The sequence below is a fragment of the Micropterus dolomieu genome, linkage group LG07, assembly GCF_021292245.1.
Source record: "Micropterus dolomieu isolate WLL.071019.BEF.003 ecotype Adirondacks linkage group LG07, ASM2129224v1, whole genome shotgun sequence".
Classification (NCBI taxonomy): Eukaryota; Metazoa; Chordata; class Actinopteri; order Centrarchiformes; family Centrarchidae; genus Micropterus; species Micropterus dolomieu.
The window spans coordinates 7,334,794-7,348,314 of record NC_060156.1 but is presented as its reverse complement, the minus strand read 5'-3'; the positions used below and the strand labels follow the sequence as shown (position 1 = coordinate 7,348,314).

Sequence of the window (13,521 nt, the reverse complement as noted above, 5' to 3'; positions counted from 1 at the left end):
TCAAACCAAATATTGATTTGATTCCGATTTCAATTAGCATTTTGTTAATTTATTAAAATTTTTGAAAGCATTCTTACTTTACAGCATTTTTCACACCTGCCTAAGATTTTTGCACTGTACAGTACTGTATATGTACTCAAAGTGTCAAAGATCTTTTGTTGTTAGCTGCGTTAAAAACCCAGAACCACCACAGGTTAACCAGGTTTTACGTGAAGCTAAAGGGAATTTGGTAATAACATTGATATGAATACAGATGAAAAAGCATACAACATTTAACAACAACTGCCAGAATCACTAAGACAACCAGTGTTACTGATTCTGTTAATCTCACATAGCTCCCTTTCACACCTGGACAAGAAAGGGAGCTTTATAAGATTGCTGTTCAGTGACTGCAGATCACAACACCATTGTCCCCTCCAGACTAGTCACAAAGCTCAAGCACCTTGGATTAAACACCTTATTGTGCATGTGACTCTTTGACTTCCTGACAGGCAGACCCCAGGTGGTGAGAGTGGGGGGGGAAACACCTCTTCTAACCTCATCCTTAACATGGGAGAACCCCAGGGCTGTGTTTTTAGCCCATGGCTATACTCCCTGTACACATACGACTATGTAGCCACTTTCAACTCAACACCATCATCAAGATTGCTGACGACACAGCTGCGGTCAGCCTGATCACAGATAAGGGTTAGGGTTACTTGACCCACTGGTGTCAGAACTTTAACCAACTGCTGAATGTCAGCAATACTAAGGATCTGATAGTGGTCTATGGGAAGAAGCAGAGAAGGAACTATGCCCCCTCTTAATATCAACAGGTCCTGAGGGTGGTGAAGAGGTTGGGCAGCTTCACATATCTTGGTGTCCACATCAGAGAGGGCCTGACCTTGACGCTGCATACTGACACAGTGGTGAGAAAGGCAAGGCACTTTATTTTCATATTCCAGGCATGAGGAATTTCTGCTCCTGCACCATTGAGAGCTTAGTGACAGAGAACAACACCGCCTTGTATAGAAACAACACCACACAGGATTGCAAAGCCCTGTATAAAGTTGTTCATTTGGCTGAACATACAATAGGTGGTGCTCTACAAGCCTAAAGAATATTTACACCAGGGGCAGCGAGAATAAAGCTAGGAGAACCATTAAGGATACCAACCACCCGGATAATGGTCTTTTCTCCCTGCTGCGATCGGAAAGATACACCAGGCCAGCGCTGAGAGGCTCAGAGCTTCTATCCTCAGGCCACTAGGATTCTGCCTAAGACTTGGTAAAAAAAACTCCAAATAGCTGTGTGTAAAAAAGTGATACTCTTTTAAAAAATTTCAATTAAACAAAATCAAAGTGTTAGGCTTATAAAATCAATCACTACAAGAAATGGACCACATGCATACCAAGTATTTAATTTATCTTTTTAATTAAGCACAGTGGGTAGTTTTTCATGGCTTTCAACTATATATTTTTTGCAAATCAGACTCTTTCTTCCCAATAAACATAACCATTTATTTAATAATAACAATTTTTTTTTTCAGATAAGTCTTGGGTAGCTTAATTTCATAGCTGAGGTGTTTTGGCAGTTGCAATGGGATGCCCCTTTAACACCAAATGTGTACAGAGAAATGCTAGATCAAGAGTGTTTGGATAGTGAATATGTTAGCTGAATATATAATATAAATGAGGAGAGCTCTTTGAACCAATGGATGTGAGGGGCAAAGATCAATACATCAATTGTAATGTTTACTTTAATGTGACCTGCACAGCATTAGTTAATGTAGACAGATGTGGCTGTATGGCTGCAATATAGAGATCTACTTGTTCATGTAATGTGGAAAACAATTTGCTCCTGTTGGATGCCTACTGCAGTAATGCAATTGACAAATACAAAGCAGAAAGCTCTGTACTATGCATTTTATGCATAAGCAAGCAAGAGTTTAAACAAGCATCTCAATTTTTACAGAGGAGATCAAACACCATGTAAATTACTTTTGTTAAGAAGACAAAATGCACAATAGACAGTGAATTTCTCTTTGGGCTCTCATTTAAATGGAAATTTGCCACTCAATGATGTGCGGAGGTGCATCAAAATGGAATATTAGATTGAATAAATCCCCATGTTGTGGACAGGCAAAAAATGCCCTCTCATTCTGTGTGAAAGACTAATGTCAGAGCCTATTACAGGTGACTGAGCTTTCTCTGATCTACAAATGATACCAGCCATGCTTAGGAGTGAATTGGTTATACCGTGTCTTGCCTTAATATCTCCCTGTTTAGCTCCTGTTTACTCCCTTAGCTTACCACTGCCCTCTATTTAATATTCTCCTGAGCCAGCCATGACATGAGAAGAGCAATTTTCCTTCTGTTCTATTTTGCTTTTTTATTTTTTACTCCACAATAAGCTTTCTAAATCTACCCAGCTATAGTCTTTACTAATACATACAATACTCAAAAATCACAACTAATTTACATCCATACTTTTCAATCCAATGACAGTGAAGTCAATAACAGTGCTTCTTCATTTTCTGTTTGCATTACATTTCCAAACTTGTTTTTTGACAGCAATAGCGTGCACACATGCACACACACACACACACACACACACACACACACACACACACACACACACACACACACACACACACACACACGCACACTTCACTGCTGCCTGTGTGTGTCTGAGCTTGACTTAAGCCTGGTATATCCTTTCCTTTGTTCTTCTTGTTTATTCAGTGTCCAGGCCTGTGAATGCCAGGCTATGCGCTGGTGAAGAGCCCCCGTCAGCCGTCCAGCACTGCATCATCCCTTGCCAGCACCAGTGCTTGCTCTCCCAGTGGTCACCCTGGGGTGCCTGCCTACATGACAACTGCAAAGAACCACACGGGAAGAAAGGTATGTTGGAATAAATAGGATTTGAGACAGAACAAGCTTTGGCTTTTGAAATATTTGAAGAACCGCATGTAAATTTGTCGACAGTGTTATGTCATTGTAGACACTGTAAATGTGGATGATGAGTATGACTGTTGTAGTTGTTGGATTTCAAAGTACAAGAGGTACAATAAAGCTATATAAAACTACAAGCTGAAAAGCACTTCACTGATGTGACATGAACAGAAATAAGTGGTAGCTTGTTGAAAGGGGATTTGTTGTGTGCTTTACCTTCAACTGCAAGCACCCATGTTTACTTCCAAAGACCTCAATTGTTTTAATTTATATGGTTTATAGTAGGTATTCTAACATCACCAAATCAATACGCCACACTTAACCATTTTATTTGCCTAAATTTACATAGTTTCATCTATCATCCAAATCTTCACATATTAGTTGTTACAACTAAAGTAAAAAGTTTACGTTGTCACATAATCCAGTTTGTGCTGGAAGAGGGTCATGTCCAGTGTCCATGGAAACACTGAACATTCATATTTCAGTGTGTGAAATTAATCATGGTAATCCGGTTGTCACAACAGGTGTAGGGCAGAGCAGGTACCCCTCCCCTAAAGAACATACCCTGACGTTCTTAAACAAAAACCCACCCCACAAAACCAAGTCCAAAAAACTGAACCAGGGTGGGCAGAAGGAGAAAAGCGGGGGGGGTCAGAGTCCAAAACACAGAACAAAACAGTCTCTTAGTCCATGGAAAGTACAGGTGGGCGGCCCAAAGGCAAGACAGAGAGGGAACAGGGGACCTGAGGTCGGCGGCCCAGAAGCAGGACAGAGGGGGAACTGGAGAGTTCAGAGAGGGAACAGGGGACCAATAGTTCAGGAGGATGATGACCCGGAGGTGGACCCGACAGGCAGAGTTCAAAGGGTCAGCAGGACAGCCAACAATGAGGTTGGAAACACACTGGGGACCGAGCAGGAGGCCGGCGCCAAAGGCAAAACCTCTCTGGAGGTTGCAGAGCAGTCCAAGCAAACAAGGTGATCCAACAGAAAATCCAGAAACATGTTCAATCCAAAGAACCAACAGGGAACAGGCAGGGAACAGGAGGAGGTTCCACATAGATACTAGAATGAATAGCCATGGATGCTGGGAGGACCCATCGAGAATGCCTATGTACAGGATATTGTACATAGGCATATTGTACATATTATTGTTTTGTGCTACACCCTTAATTCTGCCTGGAACATCATCCAGTGGACTAAAATTAGCAGAGCACCAGATGTTAATATAAAGATTAACATCAGATGAACTACCAACCACTGCTAACACAAGTTATCACAAAATAGTTCATTTGCAAATTGAATACTAACATGATAGCTGCTGTAACGAAATGTAACAAGCCCACAAAAATGAGATCAGTATTCTTTTAAATGCCAAAAAATGTTCGAAGCTGCACCATCCTTCTAAGTGTCTTCAAAAGCAGAACTCTCAGAATCATGTTTGACAGATGGACGGACAGACCATCCAAAAGATAGTACAGATAGCAAACTAACAAGCTGATATGATTAAAAATTGAAACTGATAATTGCACAGATGGACCTGTGGTAAATCATAAACACTTTGTCAAAAAACAATTAACTGTACAGTTGTACTGCAGATAGCCATGTTTTACTTTTACAATCAGCTGTTCACAGCAATTGTTGCCTAAGAGCTAAGTACCTTCATTATGGTCAACAGGGGTCTTTACACCACCCGTGTTTAATTTTTAATGTTTTCACTTTAGCTTTACACCACGTTTTGAATGTCCAAACTATAGATTGGGTTATGCATTGGTAACGCTGAAACTCAAAGAGAGAGTGGTACTGTGGCTGACGGAGGCTAGGAGAGCGATGTTGTCAGCAGGAGAGAGAGGCAGTATATGGTTGAATCGTAAATTGTTTGTTGATAAGCAGCTGGCAGAGGAAGTGTGCTCTGGACTAAGGCAGTACACGTACAAACCACAGCAGACGAGAGACAGAATGAGAGCACACCTGTAGTTCAGCTTTCAATCCCCAGGAGGGTGAAAGAATCAACAGATAAGATGCTTCCTGTGTGTGTGTGTGTGTGTGTGTGTGTGTGTGTGTATGAGTAGGTGTGCTCGAGTATTCAGCGTGCCCATGCTGTCTGAATGTTCTTGTCTCTCTTCACAGGTGAACGCGTGTCATAGGACTGACTGCTTTAGAGAGGCTACACAATGTGTGTGTAGTGTAGTGTGTGTTTCAGTCGGTGTGCGGCACTGTCGGAGCTGTTAGTGTGTTACTGGCATGCTAAAAGGGCAGCATGACCTCGTCCCTGCCGTGAGTAAATGTGCATGAAAGCCCCCTGGGGAGAGACTGAAGTGTGGATTGTTCAGGTCAGTGACCACACTCTCCAACACAGGATCTCTATGGGACGAGCCAGCTCCTCTCACAGACAGTGTCATTAATATATTTCAAGGAGTGGAAAACACAGCACATGCTGTTTTGCACAGGACTCTCTTGTGGCACACTGTCTTTTGATGGCATTCATAAAGATCCACAGCCCACAGCCGACAGAATACGAAACCAATAGAAATTCACTTGCATTGAGCTCTGTGGTCTGCGAAGCAATGAACAGTTATTGAGTAGTAGGCATTGTTATGATCGAAGTCGTTCGCCCGTGGTCCTTGAGCGGCAGAGAATTTCTTGCTCCTATTCAACTTGCACTTAGCCTTCATGTTTCACAACATCGGAATAAACTGTGATCCGTCTCTAACTGAAAGGCCCGCGGGATCCCATCCGTTCAGGTAAAAGAGCCAAGTAGCCTAGATCTTATGCAGCCCCAGCTTTGCTTTGCTGAAAATTACAAATTTAAATTGCCTCTCAGTAGCTTTATGTGATTTTCACATTTTTTTTACGTTATCTTGGCCTATCACATTTTGCAGCTATGTGGTAAATTGAATTGAACACGGGAGGTTAGTGGATAGAATTTTAGTAATGCCCCTACTAGAAGTCACAGAGCTGGAGGGAGGGGTATTTCTGAAGAAAGGTATGCTGAAAATCACTGGATGGCCCTTGTTTCCCTGAAATAAACCTGGTATGACCAAGAAACCTTTCAGTTATTAATATCCATGGGGGCATGCCCATGCCAAATTGTTTTTTGTGGTATTGGATTTAAGAAGCAGTAAGTGCTGTGGGCAATACTGCAATCGATCCACAGTCTCTTTGCTCTTCGAGGGCACACCGCGCAGCACCGCGTGGATCAGGCACCTGAACTGGTGCCTCACACCAGTACATGGTCGGGGGATGTCATTTGTAGAGTGAGCATCCTGGGGGTTAGACAGTTCCACCAGGGGGAGAGAAAAAATGTGGGACCTTTCTGCCAAGTGTCAGAGCTGCGATGAAATGAGTATGGCTCAAAAATGAAAAGCTGCTGCTGCTCAAGTGTCATGGACGTTTGCTGGGGGGAGGTGCTGGAGCCCAGAAAAGGCATTTTATCTTGCCGTTTTTCATCTACAAGAACATTTTTCTGTGTCATCAGGGAATTGGAAGAGCTCAGTAGTCGATAGAGACTGTAGATTAGAACATGTCCACTCAGTAAGAACCTTTTCACAAAAAATCCAGCCTTGAAATAATCATTGTGGGGAATATGAATCAAATATTGGCCAATTACTTTAGTCACTTAGGAAATTGGCATAATGATAATGATTGTGTCACAATGTTCATCATGTTATCGGACTATTTACTAATCGCAAATTTAAACCATATTTAGAGCCATTTATTGTTCATGTCATGCTAAATCCCCTTTTAGATCTCACTGTCATTGTCATTTTTTTCTGTCAAAACAGAAGACAATGTGTCTATGAACACAGATGATGGAATGTAAAAGCTGCCTATAGTCACTGCATTACTAACACTTAAGATGTATCAAGGTGAATCAAGCAGAAAGTACATGTGATGTGGAAATCCAGTGGTGTAAGATGCCATTCCATAGGGAATTCTTCTTTAGTTTCTTTCTTCAATTCTCTTTCTCCATATTTACTAAAGGCCCTCACTGGGGTTTTGCGCAGGCAAAGTGGAAGAATATTGCACAGCTAAATTTTTAAATGTATACAAATAGCTCCTGCACCCAATTTATAATTGCCAACTGCCTCAGAAAATATTCTGTCTGTACTCCATTGTCAAAATGAGGCCCTTTTTAAATTGGACGAACACAGATAGAGGGAGACTATATGCAGGGCCAGATAAGTTTAGATAAGTAAGCCACACTTTTAGTGATAGTTCACACAATAAAAACCAGTTAGTGACAATGGTAAAGAATATTATAGCAATTTATACGTAGCATGTAACGCCACATTACAGGATGTCTGTTCAGCAACACAACAACACAACTTATTTTTCACACATTTTCACCTGCTGCCTCCCTTGCTCATTCTCATTCTTAGGTCGTCATGAGAACGTGTTGGTCTCCCTAGCCACCTGCTTGAATGTGTATTTCTCCTGACTATTAATGACTCACAGCTGGTTCACTGTAGTGTGATAATATTAAATCAGCCAATTAAAGACCTTTTTTTTTTATCTGTTTACTGCAATAATCTTGTCAAGGAACTTTAAAGGTTTTCAGAAGTACCATACATCTCCCACATTGATTTTTTATCACTCCAGTAGGACCTTTTGTTTCTCTGATGTTTTTTTTAACTGACAAAATCAAGCTGGTTTAAACTAATATTTCCTCACACAAACTTTTGATTGATTGCGGTTCTAAAAAGTGTCTTCTCTTCATAATTGCCGTAATGCAAAGTTTTGCACCCCTGACAATAATTTGCTGTATTCTCTGTGAATATCTCTTTCTGTGACATCTTAGACCATGTAATTGTGATGTCCCCAGTTTTAGTCGGACTGAAAACCTTTGTCACATATCATTTCCCCATCGACCTTAAATTCCCTCCCTACGTTGCTTGTCTCTCCACAAAAAAAGCCCTGGAAAGGAAAACTACACAGGCAGGCCACAGTGACACATGGGAGAACAGATTATTACTTCAAACTGCAGATCTTTACTGATCTTTGCAACCACTGCCTTTTCTCTTTCAGCACAAAGCTAGCACACTACGATTCAATCATGATTTTTCTTTTTACTTGACATCTGAATGAAGGACTTTCTTTGTTCACACTTGACCGTCAGATAAGATTAACTGGTCAGCCTTGGGGCTCGATTTTAGTTGCATCTAAATTATATCACAGAAGAAATTAGATGTGTACAGTATCCTATTCTTAGCTACTGCTGTAGGCGACTCTATATATTTCACACCCATACTGCAGTGGTCAAATATCATGAAGTGTTCTCACTGTCATTTCTGCCCTGTTAGATGTTAATTTTAAGTGATAATATAAGCTGTGCTAATCTATGGATCCTGACAACTAGACATTCTAATAATATAAAAATGAGTTTCACAATTCTGAAGTGAAAATATTGTGTCAAGGAAGTGAGATCATTTGGAGTACCTGGATGAGTTTTCTGATGAATTTAGCTTTTTCAAAATGTTCGTGATTGTTCTAAAACCCACGTTTGAACAATGCATTTTTCTTAACCATGAAAATAAAGAGTGATATGATTTTACACAATAAAACAGGAGAATGTTGGTCTTAATTTAGACTGCTGCTCTTCACTTTCTAGGGTTAATACACATAACAATACAAGACTGAATTTGAGCTGAAATGAGCTGTTTTGATGGTTATTAGATTTCTAACAGTACAGAGGTGATGGTGTGGAGCCAGTACACCTCAGCTGGTAGGCCCCAATTTATTAACTGAAACAGCTGCAGTGACAGTGAGACTCAGTGACTGTAGAGACAGGTGTATTTGTGAAAGTCTTGCCAACTACTGTGACTTGACCCCAATCACTTCCACTTTCACACTTTTTTAAGGACCTCCTGCTTTGCCCTGCCATTTGGCTCATTATCTTCCTCTCCTCTTAGTGTCTCGCTTCTCACTGGGGAAATAGGAGATTCAGTTGGAGTTTTTTTTTAGTTTATTAATTTTTCCCTCTACGCCATGATATTGTGATTATATTTATCTTTCCTTTATAAAAAAGCAGAAAGGTTGTATCTTTTACATTTTCTGTGTCTCTGTTTGTTTTGAATATTAAAACAGGGACGGAAATTGGATGAACAAAAATCAGTTATTAAAATGTGTAGGTGAAATTATGCTTACTAGGTTAATCTTGTTTAATTTTTACTGTAGTTCCTAGTTTAGTTCCTCATTTGCATTTTATCCTTGCTTTGTTATGTGTGCTAATTATATGAGTAATTGTTTTTAATTCATGAAAACATGAAAACAACAATGGGACATGCAATTTAAAAAAATCTGGGTATTTTTTGTAAAGAGCAAATAAAAAAAAGAAGCGAAAGCATGAAAAGTGAAAGAATGTGAGTTGCAGCATTTTCAACGACAGCGGTTATGCCAGAGTTACATACATGCACAGTATCTTGCACACCACTGATCATATCACTGACAAGTTTAATGCAGTTTGCAGGAAATTTGAGATGGTAGGGGTCTGGTAGATAAAGAACCAGGTGGGGGACATCACTTTGAATCCTGGGTCTGGCTGGGAAAAGGGATGAGAAGTGTACAATTTTACAATGACCAGCTTGTAGGTCAAATCTGGTCAATTACCAGTGAAATTAATTGCAAAATGTTCTCGTTGGCTATATCAAAAGATTTACAGCAGTTTCATACATCTACAATGAATTTAACAACATAGATACAAGGCCAAAAAAATTACTCTCATACTTGAAGGAGCAGTAGGGAATTATTTTGAAAATTAACCATTTGGCATATTTGCTGAAATTGTAACGATATCCTGACAGTAGTACATAAGACAGAAGATCTGTAAAGAAAAACTTCTGGTTCTTTTTCTAACGCCGTTCGGTGTTTCACTATGGGAATCGCCTCGGTGTAACCAACTATGGAAGCTCTAATGACACAACATCTGTCAGTGACAGACAGGTCGAGCTGTGCTCAGGGCACGCCCCCTCCTAATACCACAGCCGACCAACCCCTCCCAAGTCATTCTCGCTTTCTTCCTGTGAAGAAACTATACAAAGCTCCCTCAGCTCATCTAGGCTATCTGGTTAGCTGCTAACTGTTCACAGACGATCCGTTAAGGCCGACGTCGCCGAACGCAGTGCACGGCTAGTCTGGATTTGCTGAGTAAGTCATTCGTAAGAAGTATATTCTGCTGTTACAAAGCATAATCTCAAGGCGAACCGCTCCTCCGGCCACCCTGTATTAATATACCGGTGTCCGATAACTGTAAGCATCCTATTCTTAGGATCAAGTGTCTTTGTGAAAGTCTTGCCAACTACTGTGACTTGACCCCAATGACTTCCGCTTTCACACTTTTTTAAGGACCTCCTGCTTTGCCTGCCATTTGGCTCATTATCTTCCTCTCCTCTTAGTGTCTCGCTTCTCACTGGGGAAATAGGAGATTCAGGTGTAGTTTTTTTTTAGTTTATTAATTTTTCCCTCTACGCCATGATATTGTGATTATATCAGCTCATCTAGGCTATCTGGTTAGCTGCTAACTGTTCACAGACGATCCGTTAAGGCCGACGTCGCTGAGCGCAGTGCACGGCTAGTCTGGATTTGCAATACTACAATCGATCCACAGTCTCTTTGCTAAGTCCTTCGTAAGAAGTATATTCTGCTGTTACACAGCATAATCTCAGAGCGGTGTGCGCTTCAAGGCGAACTGTTCCTCCAGCCACCCTGTATTAATTTACCGGTGTCCAATAACGGTAAGTTAGCATCCTATTCTTAGGCTAACGCGTTACGGCGAGTCAAATAGGGTTTTAGTTAAGATTAATTTGTTAACTGGGCAGGGTAACGTTACCCGGAGCACAGCTAATGTGTCACGACGAGCGGTCTCCTACGTTACCTGCTTAGCTCAGGCTAAAACCCTGTGCGCTAGCTTAACTGAGCGGATAGGCTAACGTGTAGCGGCGCCCCTAGCAAAAAAGCCATGTCTTCGGCTGCTGCCCCCACCAAAGGGTCCAAACCGAAGGCCAAGGAGGCTGCATCCTGCCTGTGCCCGGCGTCATGCGGGGCGTCCATCTCAGGGCAGGGACCCTCATCCCATGTGCATAGCCTGCATGGGTACTAAACATGCCCAGGCATCGCTGGCTGACCCTCAGTCATGCCCTCACTGTGTGTCAATGCCAGAAAAGATCCTGGAAAGGAGACTGAGAGTGGCAGTGGCTAACAGTCAGGATCCATGCCCGTTGACAGCCCCTCCCCATGCCTCAACCAGCTCCCATCAACAGCGAGCCACCACAAGCTGGGCGGACATGATAATAATAATAATAATCCTTATTTGTAGAGCACTTTTCAAAAACAAGTTACAAAGTGCTTTAACAAGTGTAAAGAATAATACAAAAAAAACAAGATAAGAGCATGAAAAATTAATATAAAATTAGTAAAATACAATAAAATAAAAGGGATAAAATAAAGTCAAATAAGATCGGGAAAAGCTCTCCTATAAAAGTATGTTTTAAGATGGAGTCTGAGGCCCTAGACATGCCCCTACTTTTCGAGGAACTCGAAGTGGAACCGGGCTGTGAGGACGCAGAGGGCGATGGCAACCCTGACCTCCTCGACATGGATGAGATGGAGGACAAGGAGGATGACTCCACGTTCCCTGCTCAACAGTCCAGTCACCCAAGTGCATCCGACGCTGTGCCCCCTGTGGACAGCAGCTTATACAAGGTTTGCAAACGGACCACATCAAACTGAGAATATTGTGGCCTGCAGCCCAGGATGCCGAGGGTGCGGTGAGAGACCTGTATGATGGTAAGAGGCTCCCACCAGCCCAGCCACCATCTAAGCAACTCCTGCCAGCTGTGCCCGACTGCATGAAAAAGATGAGCCGGTACTGGTCCAGCCCTTTTAAGAGTAAGCTCCCCACCAAGGGCTACTCTAAGCTGGAAATCCAAGGGATGGCTGAACTGGGGCTGGCTGAACCCCCAGTGGTGGAGCCATCAGTGGCTTATCACCTCCACCCTAACCACCACTCTCTTTCTGCATGCTTCCATTTTACAGAGGATGTATAAGTATGCAGCGCAGTCCATGTGCTCTCTGAACGCAATGACTGCTCCTGTGCTCCTCACGCGGAGCAGTCCAAGGCTGTAGCCGTGTGATGGGGCTTGCTGTCGCAGGGGAGAGGGCTTTGTGGCTAAACCTCTCAGGGCTTAGCGATGCACAGAAGGCAGAGGTCATGCACGTGTCATACGACCCCACCAAGGGTCTTTTCGGTCCAGCTCTGGAGAAGATGAGGGAGACCAGCACCCTTAGGAAACAAGAAGGGGAAGCTTTTGACCTCTGCCTGCCCCGGAAAAACCATCCCTCGCATCCCACAAGGACCGAGGGCAGGCTTTGCTGCAACAGCAGCAGCAGTGAAAGGGAGACAGGGGGCTGCCAAGCCTCAGAGACAGGTAACACAGTGTCACTAAGCACCTGCAAGATGTTCAGAAATAAAGCTGACATCCTCGCAGCCAGGATCAGTGCCAAGGGCGAGATGCTGCAAAGAACAAAACAAAACAAAAACAAAATGGTGTCGTGCACCTTTCATCCCGACAGGGGGCGCTCACACTCCTCCGGGGGGAGAGCGCTCCTTCCGGGTCCTGGGGGGTCAGAGCAGGCCGATGGCGTGCATGCCCAGTTCACCCCTGGGTTTTGTCCACTATTTCTCAGGGGTACAGACTACAGTTCGCTATGAAACCACCCAGATTCAACGGTGTGTTAGCTTCAGTGGCCAGGGGGGATGCAGCACAAGTCCTACAGGACGAAATAGCATCCCTGCTAGACAAACATGCGATCAGAGCCATACCAGCAGAGGAGGAGCAACAAGGGTTTTACTCCCGTTACTTCCTCATTCCAAAGAAAGGAAGCTCATCGCTTCGCCCCATTTTAGATCAGATTAGAACACCTACGAAAATACACGTTCAGGATGTTAACACACAAAGTGCTCTGCCGTTCTATCCGTCCGGGAGATTGGTTTGTAACGATCGATCTCTCAGATGCATATTTTCACATCGCCATTTATCCAGCACACAGGAAATTTCTCAGGTTTGCTCATCAGGGCAGATCTTACGAATACCAAGCCATCCCATTTGGGCTGTCATTAGCATTGAGGGTGTTCAGCAAGTGTGTGGAAGCAGCGCTGTCTCCGTTAAGGAACAGCGACATCAGAATATTCTCGTACATAGACGATTATCTGATATGTTCATGCTCGCGGGAGCAGGTGGTCAGGGATTCTACTACGGTGGTCGCTCACCTCAGGGATCTCGGGTTCAATATAAACTGGGTAAAGAGCCGAGTGGAACCCGTACAATGTACAGAATATCTGTGTTTCAATATAAACTCCCTCTCTTATCACGTCACGCTATCAGAGGGGAGGCATCCCTCACACAGTCTGTCCCTCTTCAGGCTGGGAAATGTTGTCTTGTTCAGACTGTGCCTGCACCTGCTCGGCCTCATGGCCTTGGTGATTTCGATCATCTGGGGCTACTAATGATGAGGGATTTTCAACGTTGGATGGCTGCATTACAGCTGAGTCCACACCGTCACCTCAGCCGCAAGGTGAAAATAACATCCAGCC

General features: G+C 43.0%; 1 protein-coding gene across 2 annotated transcripts in view; it reads left to right on the top strand.

Annotated features, from left to right (window-relative positions):
• The window catches only part of thsd7ba (thrombospondin, type I, domain containing 7Ba), a 156,908-nt gene that overhangs the window by 55,166 nt on the left and 88,221 nt on the right, over positions 1 to 13,521 (top strand). For both annotated transcript variants that reach the window (XM_046054354.1, XM_046054353.1), the window contains exon 6: positions 2,724 to 2,882. In XM_046054354.1, the coding sequence (XP_045910310.1) occupies positions 2,724 to 2,882 (159 nt within the window). The remainder of the gene's footprint in view (positions 1 to 2,723; positions 2,883 to 13,521) is intronic.